This window comes from Mirounga leonina, unplaced genomic scaffold (assembly GCF_011800145.1).
Source record: "Mirounga leonina isolate KUSES-001 unplaced genomic scaffold, KU_Mleo_1.0 Mir_93, whole genome shotgun sequence".
Lineage (NCBI taxonomy): Eukaryota > Metazoa > Chordata > Mammalia > Carnivora > Phocidae > Mirounga > Mirounga leonina.
Window position 1 is genome coordinate 48,506,119 of NW_023270854.1, and position 21,964 is coordinate 48,528,082.

General features: G+C 39.9%; 1 protein-coding gene and 1 non-coding gene across 3 annotated transcripts in view; one reads left to right on the forward strand and one right to left on the reverse strand.

Moving 5' to 3' along the window:
* ABHD3 (abhydrolase domain containing 3, phospholipase) overlaps positions 1 to 21,964 on the forward strand; it is a 44,440-nt gene that overhangs the window by 19,191 nt on the left and 3,285 nt on the right. Inside the window, exons 4-8 of one of the 2 annotated variants that reach the window (XM_034996339.1) lie at positions 242 to 287; positions 10,497 to 10,609; positions 15,951 to 16,124; positions 18,216 to 18,264; positions 18,344 to 18,509. In XM_034996339.1, coding sequence (XP_034852230.1) covers positions 242 to 287; positions 10,497 to 10,609; positions 15,951 to 16,124; positions 18,216 to 18,264; positions 18,344 to 18,509 — 548 coding nt within the window. The remainder of the gene's footprint in view (positions 1 to 241; positions 288 to 10,496; positions 10,610 to 15,950; positions 16,125 to 18,215; positions 18,265 to 18,343; positions 18,510 to 21,964) is intronic. The other variant, XM_034996340.1, reaches the window with a different exon arrangement.
* On the reverse strand, positions 5,602 to 5,753 carry LOC118004796. The gene has a single exon (XR_004677685.1). It is a non-coding gene; the product is annotated as a small nucleolar RNA SNORA62/SNORA6 family (small nucleolar RNA).

Sequence of the window (21,964 nt, forward strand, 5' to 3'; positions counted from 1 at the left end):
AAATTTAACATCACTTCAATATACAATTTTCTGATTTGAACTCACATATTGAAGTTAGAGAAGTGGAAATATATTTTAATGCATTTAGGTGAAGTTGTCAAACATTCTCATGTCTGTGGAATAGATTTTTAAAAATCTTTTAATACCCTAAAACAGTGCCACTAGCATGATTTTAATATGTATTATATTGTGAGCAAGAATCATGTGTAAAAATAACAAACATTACTTTCCTGGTTTTTAGATGTGTGGTTTTTAACAACAGAGGAGTGGCAGGGGAGAATCTCTTGGTAAGTAAATTTAAATTAATGACAACAGCTTAATTTTTAAAAGAATGATTTCTAGTTTTATAATGAAAAGCACGTTCTTCTTTATTTAAAATAACTGTGTGTACAATACAAGTTCACTGTGGAAAAATACAGATAAGCAACTACAAGAAAAGGAAATTTATAAGACTCGTAATTATACAACCAGGGGAATTCCCTTAGCCTATGTATATCCAAATTGTCCATCATAATTAAAATATATGTAATGTATTTCTGTTTTTATAGAAGCTAAAGTTCTATTTTATAACTTTTATACTTACTATATTTTAACATCAGTAGATACTAATCTACATTATTTTTAATGCAAAACACATTTTCTTTAAAAATTAACTGATACAAAACAAATCAGCCAATATGATGATACTTTTTTTTTCACTTAAGAAATTTACTTTTGTCATGAAATGGATTGACTGTATGGTATATGCCTATTTGACAGCCAGAGTTTACATAGAGGAAATATTATTTAAATCTTTTTATTTACTCAGCTTTTTTTTGCTCTAACCCATTAAGTTTTTGCTAGAGGTTCTCCCACCTCTTAGAAAATCATCATTCTATCTGATGTTAAACCTGTGAGTTGGAGTGAGAACTCATATTGACTGAAATTTTTTTGAAGATTTTCAACTGTTAATCCCTTACCACTCCAATAGGTCAAAGACAATTCTACCAGAATTGAAAGAAACCTTTTTTTTTTTTGAGTCATTGATAGAGAATGATATTAAGACTATAAATAATTAAGTCACGCTGGAAATAAAAATGTGTAATCACGTTGCCAATGTCAGTACTTTATGAAAACTTAGGGGGGAAAGGGCTCTTGCACTTTGCTTTATAGGGACTTGGGTCCTGGAGGGAATCAAGATCAATATGATTTCAAAAATTAAAGTTATAAAATGTTTATGTTCTCTCTCAAGCACCTCACAATACATAGTTTGATGTGAAGGTTCACATTTCCTTTTTTAGTCCAGCCCTTTAGAAATCTTGTAGACAAATGGCAGGTACTCTTAAAGGGAAAGATTTGAATTTGTCACTGTGACCCTGGACCCACGAAATCATTTCTGAGCAGCTCTTGTCTGCTGTGTCTCCTTCTAGGTGCTTCCAGGATACAAAAATGGGAAGGGCATTCTGAGGCTCTCAAGAAAATAATGTGTTGCAAAGTAAAGTCCATTCAGTCTCATAAAGTGAGGGACAAAGATCTGTTCATTCAGCAAAGCTGTTTTGTTTGCCTATTAAATTAGACACTAGACAAGACAATATGGTGAGGTGTACACGATATTAGATGCAACCTTAACCTTTAGGAGCTTTCACTTAAGTTGTAGGACAGAGTTTGGATATTTGAAAATATATGCAATACAGTGTGCTAAATGTAACTGTATGAGGACGTATAAAGATTGTTGAGCCTAAAGAGAGGGCATAACGAACTGCCTGGGGGAGGTGGGAGAACATCGTAGTGGAGGTGAGTTTCAGTTGGATCTTGAAGGCTGTGATATTGAACCAAGAGAGGGAATAGAGAGGCTTTCTCAGCATAAAGAGTGAGATACGTAAGAGCATGTACTTACTGGTGGAGGGATAATGATGATGATGATTTTATTGAATGTTTGCTGAGTCCTTAGAATGTATCAGTTATGTCTTTTTGTATTTAATGTTCAACCGTAGTAACAACGCAATGGTTTAGTTAAGCATAGCCATCATCACCCCCATTTACCAGCTGAAGAAAGTGAGGCACAAGTAGGTTAAGAACATGCCCTAGCCACAAAAAAAAAAAAAAAAAAAAAAAGAACATGCCCTAGCCAGGAAATTCAGACCCAGGATTCAAACCCATGTAGTCTGACTGTGTGCTTATGGTCTTGGCCATTATGTTATACTCCCTCTCATTCAGGAAGTGACAGGGATTCTTCTAGAGGGGTTGGGCCAGATTTTGAAGATTTTTTTGGTGTAAAAAAATTTCAGTTTTAGAGATTTTGGGTGCTTTGAGATCATCCAGGTGGAAATTTCTAATAAACAGTTGGGTATCGTAGACTGGGCCTCAGGAGAGATGTACAAGCTACAGAAAGAACAGATTGTTGGTACAAAGTGAAACCTGGAGCTCAGGAGTGGTCGAGATTGCTCAGGGATGGCTTGAACAGCAAAAGGGGGAGGTCTATGGATAGAATCTTGAAACACAACACAAGAAAGGAGGAGAGAAAAGAAGAGCAAGAAGCTTGAAAAAACTTCTACCCTTAGCATAGTTAAATGGAAGTTAATTGGAAGTTAACTTTGAAAGAATGCAACAAACCCAGTAACTTTTACCCATCACATTAATTGGTTTTTTGAAAAATCTCCAAGAATATCTCGAGTTCTTACAAAGGGATAGTATACAGATAAACACTTTTAAATTTTTATTTTATAAAACTTCTATTTTATATTAAAGAATTTAGAGTTCTAAATGAGAGGGTAAGAGTAGCTTGGTCTCTGGAGTCTTATACAGAGCACTGGGTTGGATCCTGATGAACTAGTACCTCCAGCAATTATCTGTATCACAAAGGCTAACGTAATCTAATTTTAAAAAGAATAAAGATATAAAATGACCGAAATGTAATTACAATTATATGCTTGAAAACAACTGCTTTAAAAAAGAAATTTAAGGGAATAAATTAATTATAATTTAATATATACTTCTTGTACCCTAATAGATCACAAAAATGAGATGCCAGTATTGATTATTAGAGCTATCTTTGATATTTAGTTCCCTTGATAATCCTCTTCTTTCTGCCCTTAGAGCTGTGAACAATTACTGTTTCAGACTAGAGGAATTCTTATTTTATTTATACCTCACCTTGTTCCAGAAAGGATTTAATGTAGCTCAGACCCAAAGTAAGTAAGACCTTCCTGTGGGCATAAAAAAGAACAAAAGATGAATCAGCAAAGATCAAACAGGAAGGCACATTCTCTAACTGAAATTAACCTAAAAGAGCTAGTAAAGATGAAATGGAAGTTAGAGTGAGCAGTTCTCCTAGGAGTGGAAGAAATGCAAAAGGAAAAGTTTTGCTGAAGTATGTTGGTGATATACTTAGAATTCATAGGGATTACTATGACTCCTGAAGAGGAGAATAAGAAAAGAATTTTCCACTACCATATTGTCCTGATTTCCAATTACACATTGCAGAATTGTGGAAAAGCCAAAAGCCTTGCTCAATAGCAAGTGAGAAGCCGGCACATTGCCCTCCCTGGGGCTGTTAGCTATAGGAGACGGAGAGTGTCGTAGAGCAATATTCTCTCAGTGAGAGAAGCGGCGTGCTTATTACATTCTGACACCAGTGCTTATCTCATCCTGGCCTGGCACTTGGGATCCTCTAATCCTGAAAAGCTCATTTTTTAGATGAGGACGCCTCTGGACAAGTGGGGTGACAGGCCTGAGGTCATAAAACTGATTAGTGGTCTCTGGGCAGGAACTCAGGCTGTTTGTTGGAATGTCTTTACCTTTCAGCACTGGCTTTAAGTCAAGTCAGGCTGAAAATCCGGGGTTAGAGATCAAAGGGGTTTTCAACAAGAGGGTTCCTACCTCAACATCAGATAATGGATGGTTCCCTAAGGACGCAGATCTACAGAAATCGGCTCTTGTTTCCTACTGAGCTTTTCCACCTTAGCTTTGGAAGCTAATGGGATGGGAAGGATATAGTGCTCTCTCCCCTCCTGAGTTCCATTTTCTGAAGTAGGCATTCAGAAGGGATTAAGGACCTTCCTTATGGTCTAAGGGGAGGAATATAGAGGGCAGGGCCAGTCAGGACACAGTTCATTTGTCAGACTCACACCTTCAGGCACTCTCTTTCCCATACCCGATACCTCCCTACTAAACATCATTGCACCCCATCCAGGTCTGCTCTTTCCTAAATGCTCCAAAAATTACCTCTCCCTCGTTCCTCCACCCCAATCAGAACAACCCAGGAAGGCTTGATCTCAGCCAGATATGGGTATGAATGTATTGAATCCTTTCGAGTTTTTTTTCCTAACATTGCTAGGTCCAGTTCAGTAATATTGACACTTGTAAGTGGTGGGTACACAAAAGACTGTACAATTCTCTGTAGTTAAACAATTTTCAAATAAGGAAGAATGTTTAAATAATTGAAGAATTTCTAGGAATAGTAATAATAATTTAATAGCTAGCTACCATTTATTGAGTGCTTAATCGGGGCCAGGTGATTCTATAAGCTATGCAGTGTTTGGCAGGACTTCCCTGTGTGCTGCGTCACTGCAGCCTTCTCCTCTCTTGGCTCAGCTCTCACCCTATTTCTTTATTCTTCTGCTCTCACCCTGTTTCTCTCTTCTTCTATTCTCCACGCAGTTGGTTCTCAGCCCTGGCTGCACATTAGAATCCTCTGGGAAGCTTTAAAAACACTGATCCCTGGACCCCATTCCCCCCCACCCCCACCCCCGAGATCCTGACTCATTTGGTCCGGGGTGGAGTCCAAGTGTCTGTGATTTGTCTCGACACTCCCCAGTGAGTCTAAAGTACAGGCAGGGCTGAAGACCGCTGTGAGGTGGCAGCCCCCCTTCCTGGCGAGCCACCTCTGGCTCCAAACCCAGCCAGGGTGGGGCAGGAGACTTGCTTCTTAGGCGCTTGCACCAAGCATAACTCCTGTCTACCTGGCTGGTCTGCTCCGAGCCGCTAACAAAACCGTGGTGTCACTGTGGAGCATGAGTGCGTATGCGTGTAGCCATGTAGAAATGAGTGGGAATGGGGCACCTAGGCCATCTTGGCCTCAGAGGTGGCCAGGATATTTCTTGGGGTCCTTTGTTTTGTGGCTGGTTATTTTAAGAAACGATCAAAGTCCCGCGCACTTTGAGACATTTGGTCATTTTACCTGTCTATCAACGACTAGAAAAAATGACTATTCATTAAAGTGCCAGTTTGATTTATGTGTGCCTCCTGTTGTTTTCTCTGACTTCCTATTTAATGACATCTTCTAAAAATAAGATCAGTTTTCCTAACGAGTTGGGCAGATCACTAGGTACTAGACTGGGGGTGGGTGAAATGAAAACAAAACAGCAGCTACAACAAAAACATGCTGCAGAGATCAGCAGAGAAGCATGATTCATACTCATGAAAGAATTGCTTCTTCTGGGCGCCTAGGTGCACACAAGAATCACAGAGTTCCTTTGAGCAGCATCTTACCCAATACTTCAGTACAGATCTTTAAATACTTGAGAGAGGAAGGCTGTAAAATGAAATATTCTAAGCTCCTGATGATTATCAGACATTACAATAAAATAAAAGTGAAATTGAAATTATTATTAGTAGTATTTTACTTGTAGCAAAAATACTATCAAACTCCCCTCATGGAGCCGGAGACGCTTGTGGTGTTAGCAAAAGACTTGCCCCTCGGGTAGCACGCCACCTACACTTGTAAGTTCATCGGCCAGCTGGAATTGAAATGATTTTATAAAAAAACATGGAAGTGTCTTTTTCAGTTTTCATATTGCTGGATGGAAAACTAAAATCCTAGCGGGCCCAGTTCAGTACTGGATGTGAGACCACTCCAGCACTGAGAGAAGGGTCCTGGATTATGGCTTATACAGCAGATTAGCAAATTCATCTCCTTCCAGAATAGCTAGGGAGAGTCAGGCTACCTGATTAACAGGGTGCATTTTAATTTGTTTCTAGACCGAAGACAAACAAACAAACAAACAAAAAAACACCACCTTTTAAATGAAATTTACATTTTAAAACAAATGACCTCTAAACCAGGACAGGAAAATTCTCTTTCAGGTTAGGGAGAACTCAGTTTGTCTACTTTTTGGAAGTGGATTAAGAAGGATAGATTATATGTAGTCCACAGATGAATATAAAATATATGCTTTACTCTTTTCCCATCTGTGTGAATAATTAGAATTAATTTTACTTCATTATTCTCTTCAGTGATTTTTTTGAACGAACCTCTAAAAGCCATTAAACAAATTACTATTGTTTCTCTCAGATCATAGCTGCAGTTGAACAATTTGAACAATCTTGGTTTGTAATTATTTTCAAAGTATTCTAACTTTTAAAATATTTATGCCCAAACACCTGCTGGAAGATTATCTGTCCTTTAGATTTTCTTCATTTTTCCAGAATACCTTTCCCATCCTCGTCTCACTGTAAAAGAGTTTTTACCACACAGCTGAATGCTGCAAGGTCTCCCTTAATCCCTTTTCTCATTAGATATGGCTTACTCTACTTCTGTTCTGGAAGCATGGAAAAAGACAGGAATTACTGCAATAGGATTAGTTGCTGGTTGCATTAGTAGCCCTAGCAACTGAGAATTAACTAACGTTTTGTCTAAAAAGCTGCTAGTTATATTTTTAGACCTGAAGAAAATTTCTGCCAGGCCTACGAATTCAGTGTATGGCCCCCATTAGTGTCTTTGCTGTGTATCCTGGATGAAGACCCTTCTTTAGTGATCTCAAGTCCTGTGAAGAAAGAAGGCATATGATGTTTCCTGTTGGAACCATTAAGTAGCAAGAGGTCATGTGATATAACCACATAGTTTTGCATATCAGAAGTTACTAATCAGGCCTTCTCATTTTTCAGTCCTGTGTATTTCAGTTCAATTCAACAAGTATCTACTGACTGTCAGAGATAGAGGTAAGATAGTAGTAGATAGACAGGTAGTAGATAATGTGGGCCAGGAGCAGACTTGCTGGGACAATTAGGGGTAGAGTGGGGAAGGTTGTGATGTCATGAAGACCAGGGGCCAAGTCTTGGCCGTTTACCTGATATTTACGCAAGGCATGATTTCAACAGGCAGAGTTGACGGTGAAGGACACTTGGCAGATGAAGTGTCCACACAGGTAGCAAGGATATTATGAGGCCAGCACACAAGACAATAGTGGTGTCTCATTGACGTGACTCTGTTCCTATGGAGAAATGGTAAAATCCAGAGCTGGAAAGGTTGCTTGACATACTGTGGAGGGCCTTGAACACTTGGCAGAAGAATGTGTCCTTAATTCAGTCAGCAGTGGGAAGCTAATGAAGAGTTCTAAGCAAAAACGCTGTCATGATTAGAGCTAGAAATGTTCTTTAGGAGGATTAATCAGCCAGTGAGTGGGAGATATGAGTAGGGGTGGTTATGAGCAAAGGCTGGGAGTTAACTAGTTAAGTCGTTACTACAGCCGTCCGAGTGAGAGGTGAAAAGGCCTGGTAGCAGAGACAGTCGGTGCCATAGACTTGTCACATCTTTACCCTTGGGGCACTTACCATTCCCATGCACGCGTACCTGATGACTGTCACCTGCAAACGCTCACATCTCTTTGACGGGGGCCTCTCTGGCCACGGGAGCCTGCTGGACCTGTGCTCAGGGCCAACCAGGAGTGCCAGCAAGTAAACATCCTCCAGGAGCAGCCTTCAACCAATGGCTGAAGGGGACTGGTGGAACCCAGCTGTCTCGCCACTCGTTTGGGATAATTTTGAGCCATACGCACATGGTGTCCCAAAGTGCCTCAAGAGGATTGGGTCCCCCGTCACCCATAGCCACAAACTGCCTTGGTCCCATAGTCTTTATTGACTTCCTACCCTCCCTGACTCAGTTCACCATTCCCCAACTGGTGCTTCCTGGTCTCACCTTCCAAATGAACTGCTTGCACTCGCATCCTGTCTGTCTCAGGGGCTCTTCCAGGAGACTCTAACATACCAGGCCTTGACTAGAGTGGAAAGAAGGGATTTCCGGTGTTTCCCGAAAAAGACACTGAGGAAGAAGCTACAGGACTTGGCAATTCATTGGCTATGAGATTAAGGGAAAGGGAGAAGGCAATGTCACCTACAGTTTTAACTAGGCAAATATAGGTGTCATTTATTTTTTAAAAAATGGGAAGTTAGGAGGAGCATTATAGTGTTCATAGAAGAGTTTACTTTGGGGCATTTTAAGTTTGAAGTAGTGACAGAACACAGTAGTGAAGCTGCCTGCTAGAACTTGGAAGTTTGGATCTGGAGCTCTAGATCAGGTGAGAGGGTGGAGAGTTGGTTTGGTCGTTGCCTAGCGGTGGTCTGATGAAGCCAGGAAGGTAGGTAAGACCCTCAGGAATCAAGTATTAACCAGAGAAGCAGAGGCAGGCCTAAGACAAGACTTTTGGGAGTGAGTATTCACACTGGGGTTGTGGGGAGAATGACGGGAAGCAGGCGGGAAGTGGAAAGCCAGCAGCAGGAGGAGAACGGGGTAGCGCCATCACAGGAGCCAAGGGGGTAGCTGGCGGGAGGCAGGACCATGCCAGAAAGGCTCTGGATTGGCTGAATTTCAGAGTTCTGGGGACTTTGATCCATGGAGTATTGTCAGATTTGATATTAATGTAACCCATCTGGAGAAAAACATTTACAGACAAAATCAGTTCCTGTATCTGAGGGTACCAGATGCTGACTTATTAACTGAATCCCTCATGGTATCCCAGTGCTTTACAAGAAGTGGTGTGCTTACTACAAACAGGTGATCCAGGCTCTGCTGCTTTGTGACCTTTGGCGAATTATTCAACCTTGCTGACCTCAATTTCCTCGCGTGTAAATAAGGAACCAGGTCCTTCCTGGCACTAAGATTCTCTGATCTTAATCATTTTCCACAGGCCATTTTTCTCATACCCTGACATCTATGTTTATATTCGTGTGTACCCATGTGTGTGCATGCATTCACTTCAAGCCTGCGTGACGAGAGTACATGTGACTGTCGCAAATAATTCAGAAATGTTAAAGCCATGCAGTGTGAATAGACTCACATGTAATAAAAATACCATGTAAGGATTTCTTCACCTGAATTCTTGTGACAAATTGTGCAGTCTCTGTGAATGAGCATGGTGCTAGATATTATTCCATTTAGATTTTACATTGAATTTGTGCCCTTCAAATGCACTTAATCACAAAGGATTTTTTTAAAAGTATCTCAGCTTAGTCTCGTATTAGCTGGTAAGGTGTGCCAGGAGTCTTTTAACGTCTCTAAATTCAGTTTCCTATATAAAATAGATATAATAATGGGAACTTCCTCAGGGTTTTGTAGAGACAAACTTAATTATTTAATAACTTAGCCACTGTAAATCTTATCAGGTTAACATTTGTCTTTTGCAGAGTTTCATATTTGCAGACCTCAAAAAGATGATATTGGCAGTGGGTAGTGTTTTAGGCTTGAGTTTAATTGGTAGGATCGTTAAAAACTGTGGATGTCTCAGGCTTCGCATTGGCGATTGAATGGTGGGTGAACATGACCTTGAGATCATGGTTTATTGGAATAGTAAAGTCAAGATGGTCCAGGTCCCTGTTTTTATTAGAGCAGTGTTAACCAGATTCCTCTCCGTGTTATTCAGTTTCTGGTTATTTTATCTCACAAATGCACACTCACACATATTCATGTACACGCGCTCACATTTATTCTACAGAGAGGATTGCCCTCTCCTCCCGCAGCTCAAACAAAGCATTTGTGAAGCTTTCCTGCTAGAAACAGAGCTCTTATTGATGAAGTTCACGTGAAAACCATTTGTTTTAATGCGTTATGGATTGAGGCATAGTCAGCTTTACATATTTTAACATATTAAGTGTCTGTTGCAGTGTAGTGCAGCTGGGGCTCTGTGGATATATTATTGTAAAAGAACATATGTGATCAATAAATGCAACTGGAAATTGCCTTATCTAGAGGGAAAGCAGTGCCAAAAAACCACACTCCCTCCTTGGTGGACAGCACTTAGGACAAGGAAAACAGTTCCCCAGTTAGAAGCCAGCCACAACTTAAAAATTTTGTGGCATCCTTGTCAAGTCTCTTTTGTTTGCTTGCTTGCTTATTTTTTTTTAAATAAAGAATTACTTCGGCTTTGTCAGGCATAATTTTTTTGTTGCTTTCAAAAAAAAAAGTGTAATTCTTCACTTTTTCTTCCTAAATTGACTCTGTCCTTGTTGGGTTGGAGACACATTTGAATATGGTACTGTGTATTCTATTTCATTTAAGGTATTTGTGTTGGTCTTGCCCTCCGTCTGTCAAGCCTTCCTTGCATGACCAAAGTCTTTTGGTTAGTGCCAACTCAGGACAGTGTTGACTTGAAATGGCATATACTGCAAGATGTGAATATGATAGCTTGTATATGCAAAGGTTTATTTTCTCATATTTGTCTTCTTGCTCTTTTTACATTTCTGCATTATACAAATCATGAACCTCATAATTTAAAATTTTGCGCTTTACCTGTCTCTCCTTACAGACACCAAGGACTTACTGTTGTGCTAACACGGAAGACCTGGAGACAGTTATTCACCACGTGCACAGTCTGTACCCTTCTGCTCCTTTCCTGGCAGCAGGGGTGTCGATGGGAGGGTAAGGTTTTTTTCCTTTCTAAAATGTCTGAGAGACAAGTGGCCTTACTGAGTGCTTCTTTCAGGAGACTATAAGCTACAAAGACATTTTAAAAATGAATGTTGGATTATTTTTATCTGATTTTACCACATGTGGTTGAATGAAGGAAGAAGTTCATCCAGGCGAATGTTGCTATTTGCCTTGGCAACTATGGCTCTGTGGTGAAAAGGATGCAAGTATCTCCTTGGGATCCTCAGGGTTGTGGGAGCCTGAAGGCTTGTTGACGTTGATTTCCATCACTTGGGAGCTGCCATGGTGACCTTCAGCTTCCCTGATGGACTCCCAGCTGTCCCTGTAAGTGTGTCCTCCGGCACCACGCTGGAAGCTGACCTCGGAGACTGACTTTCATCACTCCAGGCATAGAAATAATCACTTCTTGCTCTCTCCGGCTGAAGAGGCCTTCAAAAAATTTTTTTTCTCCAGGTGGTGGTGTTTTTGTTTGTTTTGTTTTGTTGCTGGGCAGTTGGGCCTACCCTGGAATGCTCTCCTAGAAACTCTGACGTTTTATTGTTAACCCTTACTACAGCTGCTCTTTTAAGCATATGAATATTTTTATAATTTGTGCTTCTTGCAGTTACACTGGGGCTTAGTTGGAACATCTATGCCATATTTATTCATTTCTACTAATAATCATGTATATTTTTTATGTTCCAGTGATTATGAACTTAATAAAATACAAAATTTTGATTATCTGGAATTTCATATGCTTAGATCCCCTAAATGCTTGTTCCAAAACTGACTTTTTAAAATCAGCAAACAGGGTGCCTGGGTGGCTCAGTCGTTAAGCGTCTGCCTTCGGGGGGCGCCTGGGTGGCTCAGTCAGTTAAGCGCCAGCCTTCGGCTCAGGTCATGGTCCCAGAGTCCTGGGATTGAGCCTCACATTGGGCTCCCTGCTCGGCGGGAAGCCTGCTTCTACCTCTCCCCCTGCTTGTGTTCCCTCTCTCGCTGTGTCTCTCTCTGTCAAATAAATAAATAAAATCCTAAAAAAAAAAAAACAAGTCTGCCTTCGGCTCAGGTCATGATCCCAGAGTCCTGGGATCGAGCCCCACATCGGGCTCCCTGCTCCGTGGAAAGCCTGCTTCTTCCTCTCCCTCTCCCACTCCCCCTGCTTGTGTTCCCTCTCTCGCTGTCTCTCTCTCTCTGTCAAAATAAATAAATAAAATCTTTAAAAAAAAATAAAAATAAAAAATAAAATAAAATCAGCAAACACATGAGGTAGAAAATGGTATTTTTTCTTAATTTTGTAATTGATTTATCTGCCATTTCAATTTTCAGAACATTTTAGGAGCATATTTACTTGAAAATGAACAGGCTTTACAAATGATAGATTCTGAAAAATAGTCTTTAACCATAGCTTTTTAGATTCTGATAAGCATAAAACTAAAAAGAGAAGACTACATTTCTTACATTAGCATGGAAGGTCTGACTTGACCTACTAAAGGAAGAAATCTGAATCAGTGCAGAAAACCCAGGCAGAATCTCTGAATTGTGCTCAATGTATTTCTCTTTCCTTTGCCCTATAATTGAACTGTAGAGGACAGGGTGCCGGCTGAACTTTTTCCCTTAATCATAAAAAGTCTTGACTTTTTAAAGGCCAGACCTTACATAAACAGGCCCAGATTCTCTATTCAGAAGCTCCTGGGAAATGCCTATTCATGTCGCTTTGAAGCCTCAGTGCCTGAAGGCAGAACTTGACCATTAGCCTTGCAGCTGGTTGAATAATAATGTCTTGTAAATTGTTTGAAGGAAGCACCCTTTCTAGTTGCCTAGCACTGTGACATGTTCCCGAGTGGGCTTACCACTTGGGGATGTGTTTTATAGCTTGACACATTTTTTTTTTCTTTTGGAAATGCAACAGACAAAAGCATAGTCTGTCGAAGATCCTAATATCCAGGGCCCCTGTAGACTCGGGTAATCCACAAGCCTGTGATGCCTGGGACCAAGTAGGGGATTTAAGCCAGAACTGAGTCTAGCCAAGGAATCCACACCATGCTAGACCCAGTCAGATTTCAGTCTCCCATTGAGTTGGTAAACAAGCTTTAAAGAATGTATAGAAAATTCTAAGTATATGTAAAAGAGAAGAGTATAATGATCCCCCATATATACTAACCACTAACCACCTGGCTTCAATAATAATCAACCCTCTTCACACAGCTTCAGTAATTATCAACTCATGGATAATCTTGTTTATCAGTATCACCCTCCATTCCTCCCCAACTCTGATTATCTTAAATAAATCTCAGATATCATTTATAAATATTTTAGTAGGTATCTCTAAAGGTAGTCGCTCTTTAAAACACATATACACACACATACATACACACAGTACCATTATCACACCTGAACAAAACTAACAATAATTCCTAAAATTCATCAAATATTTTGTCAGTGTCACATTTCCCCACTTGATGGTTGGTTGGTTGGTTGGTTGGTTGGTTTTACACTGTGTTTGAGTCAGGAACCAGATAAGGTCCATACATTGGGGTTGATATGCCTCTTAAGTCTCTTAACTCATGGATTCTTTTTCTGGCTCTCTCTTTGGGTGAAAAAATGGAGTCCTTTCTCTGTCACAATAAAACATCCTCTTTTGGAGTAACATCTTGATATTATTTTTCTCCTGAATAATAGTCAAGAAGTACTTGGTCGTGGATACTATGGTCCTTCCTACTCCTGAGAGCTTCCCTTCCAACCCTTCCAATTTGCCCATTATACCAACTTCCTGGCACTCTCTGACTTCCAGCCAAAGAATAGGACGACCAAAACTAGGACTCTAGAATGAATGCTTTGCAGGAGAGTAAACATCATTCTTTAAATGACTTAGTGAACCACAGTCCTGTATCCCAGGAGTGCAGTCATTATTAAGAGTCATTTGTAGAAACACAATTTCCATTTTTTATCTAAAACCTCATCACATTCACTCTGCAAGCCACTTGGGCTGGGAAAGAGAAGGAGACAGAATTTTTACCCATTTCTCCTATTTCAGAACCTAGGCAATTGGAGAAATAAAGAATGGAAAATATAATGACTAACTGAATTTAAATTCTCATTCTTTCTCTTAGTTGGTAATGTTAAACTTAGATTTCTGACATTAGTATTAGATTAAACCCTATTCTTGTCCCTCTTACCAAAATAGAACTAGATTAAAATCAGGAAAATTGATAGAACCAAAGAAAAGGGAAAATGTGTGATAATTAAGGACAAAAAACAGGAAAGAGTAGGAAGAGAAAACAAGTGACTTTGAGGGCAAGGAGCTCTGCCACAACTCAGAAAGTCTAACTCTATGCTAGGGAGCCCTTTAGAGACTTACTTTAGGGAGCAAGGGCTCAGGGGCAACCAGGATGCCCACTCAGACCGATTACTCACAATCTCTGAACTTAAACCCAGATGTCTGTAATAATTTTGAAAGCTCCGCAGGTGATTCCAATGTGCAACCCTGTCTGAAAACCATTCCTTCATGCTCTCTCATCTATGCCAAAGGTTGGCATAGCACAGCCTGCAGGCCAAATCTGGCAATCTGTCTGTTTTTGTTCAAGAGGTAAGAATGGTTCTTATATTTTTAAATGGTTGAAAAATAGGGGCCTGAGTGGCTCAGTCAGTTAAGCATCCAACTCCCGATTTCAGCTCAGGTCATGATCTCAGGGTTGTGAGATCGAGCCCCATGTCAGCTCTGCACTGGGAATGGAGCCTGCTTAAGATTCTCTCTGCCTCTCCCTCTGCCTCTCCCCCTGGCTCACATGCACACACTCTCTCTCTCCCTATATAAATAAAGTTTGTAAAAAAATAAATAAACGAGGCATCTGGGTGGCTCAGTAGGTTAGGCATCTGCCTTAGGCTCAGGTCATGGTCCCAGGGTCCTAGGATTAAGCCCTGCGAAGGACTCCCTGCACAGTGGGGAGTCTGCTTTTCCCTCTCCCTCTGCCTCTGCCCCAGCTTGTGTGCTGTCTCTCTTTCTCTCTTTCTCATGCTCTCTCTCAAATAGATAAAATCTTTTAAAAAATTAAAATTAAATGGTTGGAAAAAATCAAAAGAAGAATAGCTTGTATCATGTGAAAATTACATGAAATTTAAATTTCATCCATATAGGGCACCTGGGTGGCTCAGTTGGTTAAGCGACTGCCTTCGACTCAGGTCAGGATCCCGGAGTCCTGGGATCAAGTCCCACATCGGGCTCCCAGCTTAACGGGGAGGCTGCTTCTCTCTCTGACCCTCTCCCCTCTCATGCTGTTTCTCTCTTTCTCTCTCAAATAAATAAATAAATAAAACCTTTAAAAAAATAAATAAATAAATAAATTTCATCCGTATATAATGTTCTGTTGGAATACAGCCATCTCCATTCATGTATTATCAATAGCTACTTTTGCACTACAATCATAGAGTTGGGTAGTTATGACAGATATTATATGGCCAGCAAGGCCCAAAATATTTACTCTGTGGCCTATTATAGGAAAGTTTGCCTGAAACACTCCTCAAATACTAAAACATTCACCTAGAAGCTGGGGCCCAAGGATTTGCATATTTTTAATAAACCCCAATATCATTTTTTTTTAAAGATTTTATTTATTGATTTGACAGAGAGAGAGTTAGCAAGAGCAGGAACACAAGCAGGGGGAGCAGGAGAGGGAGAAGCAGGCTTCCCGCCAAGCAGGGAGCCCGATGCAGGGCTCGATCCCAGGACCCTGGGATCATGACCTGAGCCGAAGGCAGACGCATAACGACTGAGCCACCCAGGCGCCCCACCCCCAATATCATTTTTAAAAATGAAAGAAAAGAAAAGGAAAGGAAAGAAAAGAAAAGCAAGGCAAGGAAGGGAGGGAGGGGAAAAACCCCACTTTTACAGGGGATTTCTCTTATATTTCTCTTCATAGAAGGATATACATGTAAGTAATAACTGTATGCCTTGTCCCATTCACAATATAGTCTACTGCAAGATAAATAATTATATGAATGTAAAGAAAGAATGAAAATACTTGCATGCTTTTCCAAGATGAAGGCCTTAAACATGGGTTTATGTTTTTCTTCTCCATAGTTAATGTAAAATCCGTAGTTAGAAATGAGATGTCTTGGGGCACCTGGGTGGCTCAGTAGGTTAAGCGTCTGCCTTTGGCTCAGGTCATGATCTCAGGGTCCTGGGATTGAGTCCCGCATCAGGCTCCCTGCTCAGTGGGGATCCTGTCTCTCCCTTTCCCTCTGCCCCTCTGCTCCTGCTCTCTCTATCTCAAATAAAAAAATAAAATCTTAAAAGAAAAGAGATGTCTTGAGATAACAAATTCATCACTAAGTTTCCTGTTGCTCCCTATTTTAGAATGCTGCTTTTGAATTACCTGGGCAAAATTGGGCCAAAAACTCCTTTGAAGGCAGCTGCAACTTTTTCAGTTGGTTGGAATACTTTTGCTTGCTCTGAGTCATTGGAGAAACCACTCAACTGGCTGCTTTTTAATTACTACTTGACAACTTGCCTCCAGTCTTCCGTTAATAAGTGAGTCATCTTTAAAGCCTGATGTCTCCAAACTTTTGGATTACATTCCCCAACAGAAAAAAAGTTGTAAAGTACAATACTGCTAATATTTGTATATTTATGTTTATGTTAATGCATTTGCTACTGTATCCAAATATTCTTTGTTATAAGTATATACAAAAGTAAAATATTTTAAGTATAAGCTAAAAATGTAATACAAGTTGTAATGTTTTCTTTCTGTATCTCAGTGGTACAACCCCTAGGATATGTGCCCCCACTTTGAAGATCACTGTTCTGTCACTGTTCTAAATTATTCCAAAAGACTAAAAATGTTAGCATTGACTGTGTTGAATAACATGAGGGCTATTTCCCCGGATTTTCTACCTGTTGGTAATCTATTAGTACCTAATTCTTTCCTAGGTTGTAAGCAATGTATTAAGTGTTTTTAGTGCAGAATAATATAGTTTCTTAAGCATATGCTTACAAGCATAGTATGTTTTAGAAGCTTAGGAGAATGCACTTCACTTGGATATTCTCAGCCCCCACAGTTCTTAACGTTACCAGAATGCTATGTTTGCATTAGTTTTTCTGGAATTGTTTGTATGTCTTCTACCATTTAAGTTGGTGTGATACCAAAGAACAGAGGTGTTTCTGTTTCTATTTTGATGACTATTACCATCGCTTTTAGGTGAATTGATCAATGTAATACAAATGCTAAATAAAAATTCTAGTTAATTTGTACAGGACTTATCGAAAACCATAGATACCCTGAAAGCTGACATTAAACATTGGATTAAACTTAGCCTATTTATTAAATTACAGATGTTGATTATAAAATATTGCTTAAAATACTAAAAAGATCACTAATTGGGACGCCTGGGTGGCTCAGTTGGTTAAGCGTCTCCCTTTGGCTCAGATCATCTTGGGGTCCTGGGATCGAGTCCCACATCAGGCTCTCTGCTTGGCGGGGAGTCTGCTTCTCCCTCTCACTCTCCCTCTGTGCTCTCCCTCTGTCTCAATTAAATAAATAAATAAATATAAATAAAAATAAAAAGATCACTAATTACTCATCACTGAAATGGGGGCCAGTAGCAAGAACAGTAAAGAAAATGATTTGGGAATTAAAGTACTGGTTAGGGGCGCCTGGGTGGCTCAGTCGGTTAAGCGGCTGCCTTCGGCTCAGGTCATGATCCCAGGGTCCTGGGATCGAGCCCCACATTGGGCTCCCTGCTCGGCAGGAAGCTTGCTTCTCCCTCTCCCACTCCCCTTGCTTGTGTTCCTGCTCTGGCTATCTCTCTCTCTGTCAAATAAATAAATAAAATCTTAAAAAAAAAAAAAAGTACTGGTTATATAAGAAAAATGACCACCATTTAGGGGCACCTGGCCGGCTCAGTCAGTAGAGCATGTGATTCCTGATCTCAGGGTTGTGAGTTCAAGCCCCATGTTGGATGTAGAGCTTACTTAAAAATAAAGAAATAAAATATTTAAAAAGAAAGAAAAATGACCACCATTTAAAATATAAGTATATAAAATGTAAATTTTAATTTTCAACATAGCAATTTAAAAATAATGTCTTCAAGTGGTTTATCCAGTTGAAAGCTTCTGGTTTACGTGAGGCCTTTTTAGCCAAATTGGTTTAATAGTAGCAGCGTTTAGGTACGTGTTGTTATGAAACAATACTTATGTTTATTATTACAAAATTAGTTCAGTGTCCTTCAATTAAGAAAAAAGTACTCTTGGGGCGCCTGGGTGGCTCAGTCAGTTAAACGTCCAACTCTTGATTTTGGCTCAGGTCAGGATCTCAGGAATGTGAGATCGAGCCCCATGTCAAGCTCCATGCTGGGTGTGGAGCCTGCTTAAGATTCTCTCTCCCTCTGCCCCTCCACCCCACTCTTTCTCTAAAAAATAAAAGTACTTTTCAAAAATGTCTTCAGGATAAATATCAGTGTACTTCTGCTGAGTCTGATTAAGTAAATATTCATTGAGTATCCACTTTGTGCCCTGTGTTAGACTGTTCGGTTATTTATTATGTACTTTAGGTATGATGGAGAGAGCAATAACCTTAATTTTTTTTACCTTAATTTTTTACCTTTGAAATTATTTTTGCTGCAGACACCGGCATATGTTTGTGAAACAAATCGACATGGACCATGTCATGAAGGTAGGAGAGAAACTTTATGTAATATTTTGATTTCCTCTTCAGATTCCAAGAAGAGAGATCATCTGTTTTTATGTTTCAGGCTAAATCCATCAGAGAGTTTGATAAGCGATTCACTTCAGTCATGTTTGGATACCAAACTATTGATGATTATTATACTGATGCCAGCCCGAATCGTAGACTGAAATCAGTAGGAATTCCAGTGTTGTGTCTGAATTCTGTGGATGATGTTTTCTCACCAAGTCATGGTAAAATTCACATAGTTCTATACATTTTGACAGGAATTGACTGTTCTATTTTTATTTTTTTAAAGGTTTTATTTATTTATTTGAGAGAGATACAGCGAGGGAACACAAGCAGGGGGAGTGGGAGAGGGAGAAGCAGGCTTCCCGCCGAGCAGGGAGCCAGATGCGGGCGCTCGATCCCAGGACCCCGGGATCATCACCTGAGCCAAAGGCAGATGCTTAACTGACTGAGCCACCCAGGCGCCCCGAATTGGCTGTTTAGAAATACTGGTTTTGTTTTTTTTTTTTTAAAGAAAATACAGTAATGAGAAATTAAATGTCATATAAAATGTTTTCCACTGCAATAAATAAAATAGCTAGATACTAATAATTTAGTATCTAAATGTGTGAGGTCACTTTAAATGCTTTCACAGACCCTTATCTAGTTCATTGTGAGAGGCTTCGAGTGCATTATGACTCTGGATATTTTGCTTGTTCTAATTTTTTATAACCTTTTCTTCTTAATCAGATACACTGTTCTTTGGACAGATTATGTGCCTCACAAGTTCATTGTCATCACTTGCTTTTTCTTCTTCAGATTCTTAAGCAGAAGACTTTGGAATTTTTCTCCCTTTTAACCTGGAAGAGAACTTGAGACTTTATATATAAACATGATGTCCTTGAATATCTCAATGAGTGTAGCACATTCAGTCACATTTGAAGGGAAACAGTATTCGCTTTTCCCTGGATACTGTATAAAAGAAAATTATAGCCAAATTAACTTCCTTGCTCTCTTAATTTAAGAAATAGGGAATTTGGTAGCAAAAATATATACGCATATGTTCATACATTGAAGCAATATAAGGCGATTAGAAGTCATCATAAGAACCAGCAGACTTGACCTCTAATTCTTTTTCTAATGAAATTTCACAAAGCTTTTTTTTTTTTAAGATTTTATTTATTTATTTGAGAGAGAGTGCGCACCAGAAAGGGCACAAGCAGGGGGAGCAGCAGAGGGAGAGGGAGAAGCACGCTCCCCACTGAGTAGGGAGCCCGACCCCCAGTGCAGGGCTTGATCTCAGGACCCTGAGATCACGACCTGAGCTGAAGGCAGACACTCAGCCTCAACTGAGCCACCCAGGCGCCTCCAAAAGCTTTTTATAATTTTTTTCTCATTCCCCCCCCCCAAATAGTTTAAAAACATTTTCCCAGAGTACTTCATTAAAAAAAAAAAAAGGTAATCTGACTACAAACACAACATATAGGTATTGTCAACATTTCAGAAAGTCCCCAAAGTATATAAAAATAAAAATCACCTATCATTTTATTGTGTGATTTATGATTAATCACAAGTAACTTTAGATGACTGGAACTTTTTGGCCTTTCACCACAAAGCAAGAAATGAAACTGAACTTTAGTATTAGTTGAATTACATGGTGGTTATTTAGCCTACTTTCATTGGATTAAGGAAGTGTAGTACTTCTCCTTTTTTAATATTTCACAGACCCTTCTTTTACCAACCAAAATTTCTCAGCATGTTAACCTGCCCCACTTGGTTGAAATTTAAATTCATTGTTCCCTATTCTTTCCCAAGTCCTTAAGACAGTCTTACCACATTGAAATAGTAGGCCGTTGTCTGCACTCTGAGAGCATAGGCAGCCAGCCCCTTTCAAGTCACTCAGCGTGGCACAGCTTTTGTTCTTCTGATAGGACTGTAACTATCAGTGTTAGAAATTCCTGAGTGTATCCAGAGTGTGAAATTGGGACTCATAATAATTCCATCAGAGGCAAATGAAGCATTCTAAATCAAAGCCTTTAATGTAAGGTGAAAAAGGAAAAGCAAAAATAAAATGTCATTTCACCTGCCCCTCCCTTTGAGCTCTCACACCTCATCCCAAGATAGAAGATATTCTTCTTTAGGTGGGGCTGGCTAAGGATGTGAGTTCAGGACCCAAGTAAGGGGCTTGGCTTGCTGGGCCTTAATTTAGGATCTTGAAGTTTATTCTTCAGGGAGCGTTGTGAAGGGGTCAAACTGAGCGCATCATCTGAACAGGCAATTTGGGCACAGCAGCATCTCTATCTTATAAGGGTCTCAGTTCTAGAGTGTGTCAGCTTCCTTTCCTTCATTAGAAGGGTATGTGGTAGGGAGATGTTACCTTTAATTAGCTCATTTACCCTTAGGACTCCGTCCAAGATATGAAAGTCTAAATACTGCAACAACCATATTACCTTAATTAAGGAGATAACATTTAGCAGTATCTGAAATTAAAACACTTCTCATGCCAGGTTGTGATTCATTATAGCTCTTAAATCAAAACATTTTCACTGTAAACTCTAAGCGTGGGAGAAAAAATAAAAATAAAAGAACTTCAGTTCACATCCTTTAGAGTGAAGTTTTTACTCAGGATAGGTTTTGTAGAGTATAGGAAAAGATTGTCATTACTACAGAGTTATTTAAATATAGCAGCTGTATTTTCAAAATAAAATTTTTCTTTCTCCTGACTGTAAATAGAAAGTCAGACAATGAAGGAGCACCTGGGTGGCTCAGTGGGTTAAGCATCTGTCTTCAGCTCAGGTCATGATCTCAGGGTCCTGGGATTGAGCCCGGAGTTGGGCTCCCTGCTCAGCGGGGAGTCTGCTTCTCCCTCTCTCTCTGCCACTCCCCCTACTTGTGCTCTCTCTCGCTCTCTCTGTCAAATAAATAAATAAAAATCTTTAAAAAAAAATTTCAGATCACAAACTCAGAAAAAAAAAAAAGTCAGACAAGGAAGAAAAAGAAAAAATAATCACCAGTGTTTAACCACCCAAATATAAACACTGTTACCACTTGGGAGTATTTCATTCCACTCTTTTTTGCTATCTATATATTCTATATATGTTGTTACTATATAAATTATTGTATAATTTTGAGTCCTTAATATGGCCAACAATTGGCCCCTCAGGAATCTAACATCATATAAAATTAACCAAAGTCAGGGACGCCTGGGTGGCTCAGTTGTTAAGTGTCTGCCTTCGGCTCAGGTCATGATCTCAGGGTCCTGGGATCGAGTCCCACATTGGGCTCCTTGCTCAGTGAGGATCCTGCTTCTCCCTCTCCCTCTGCTGCTCCCCCTGCTTGTGCTCTCTCTCTCTCTGACAAATAAATAAATATCTTTTTTTTTTTTTAAAGATTTTATTTATTTGAGACAGAGAGAATGAGAGACAGAGAGCATGAGAGGGAGGAGGGTCAGAGGGAGAAGCAGACTCCCTGCCAAGCAGGGAGCCCGATGTGGGACTCGATCCCGGGACTCCAGGATCATGACCCGAGCCGAAGGCAGTCGCTTAACCAACTGAGCCACCCAGGCGCCCAAATAAATAAATATATTGAAGATAATGAAGGGAGATGTGAGGAGGGAGTTATAAATATGGAAAAACAGAAATTAGAGTGAACTCACTGGGTATTTACCCCAAAGATACAAATGTAGCGATCCGAAGGGGCA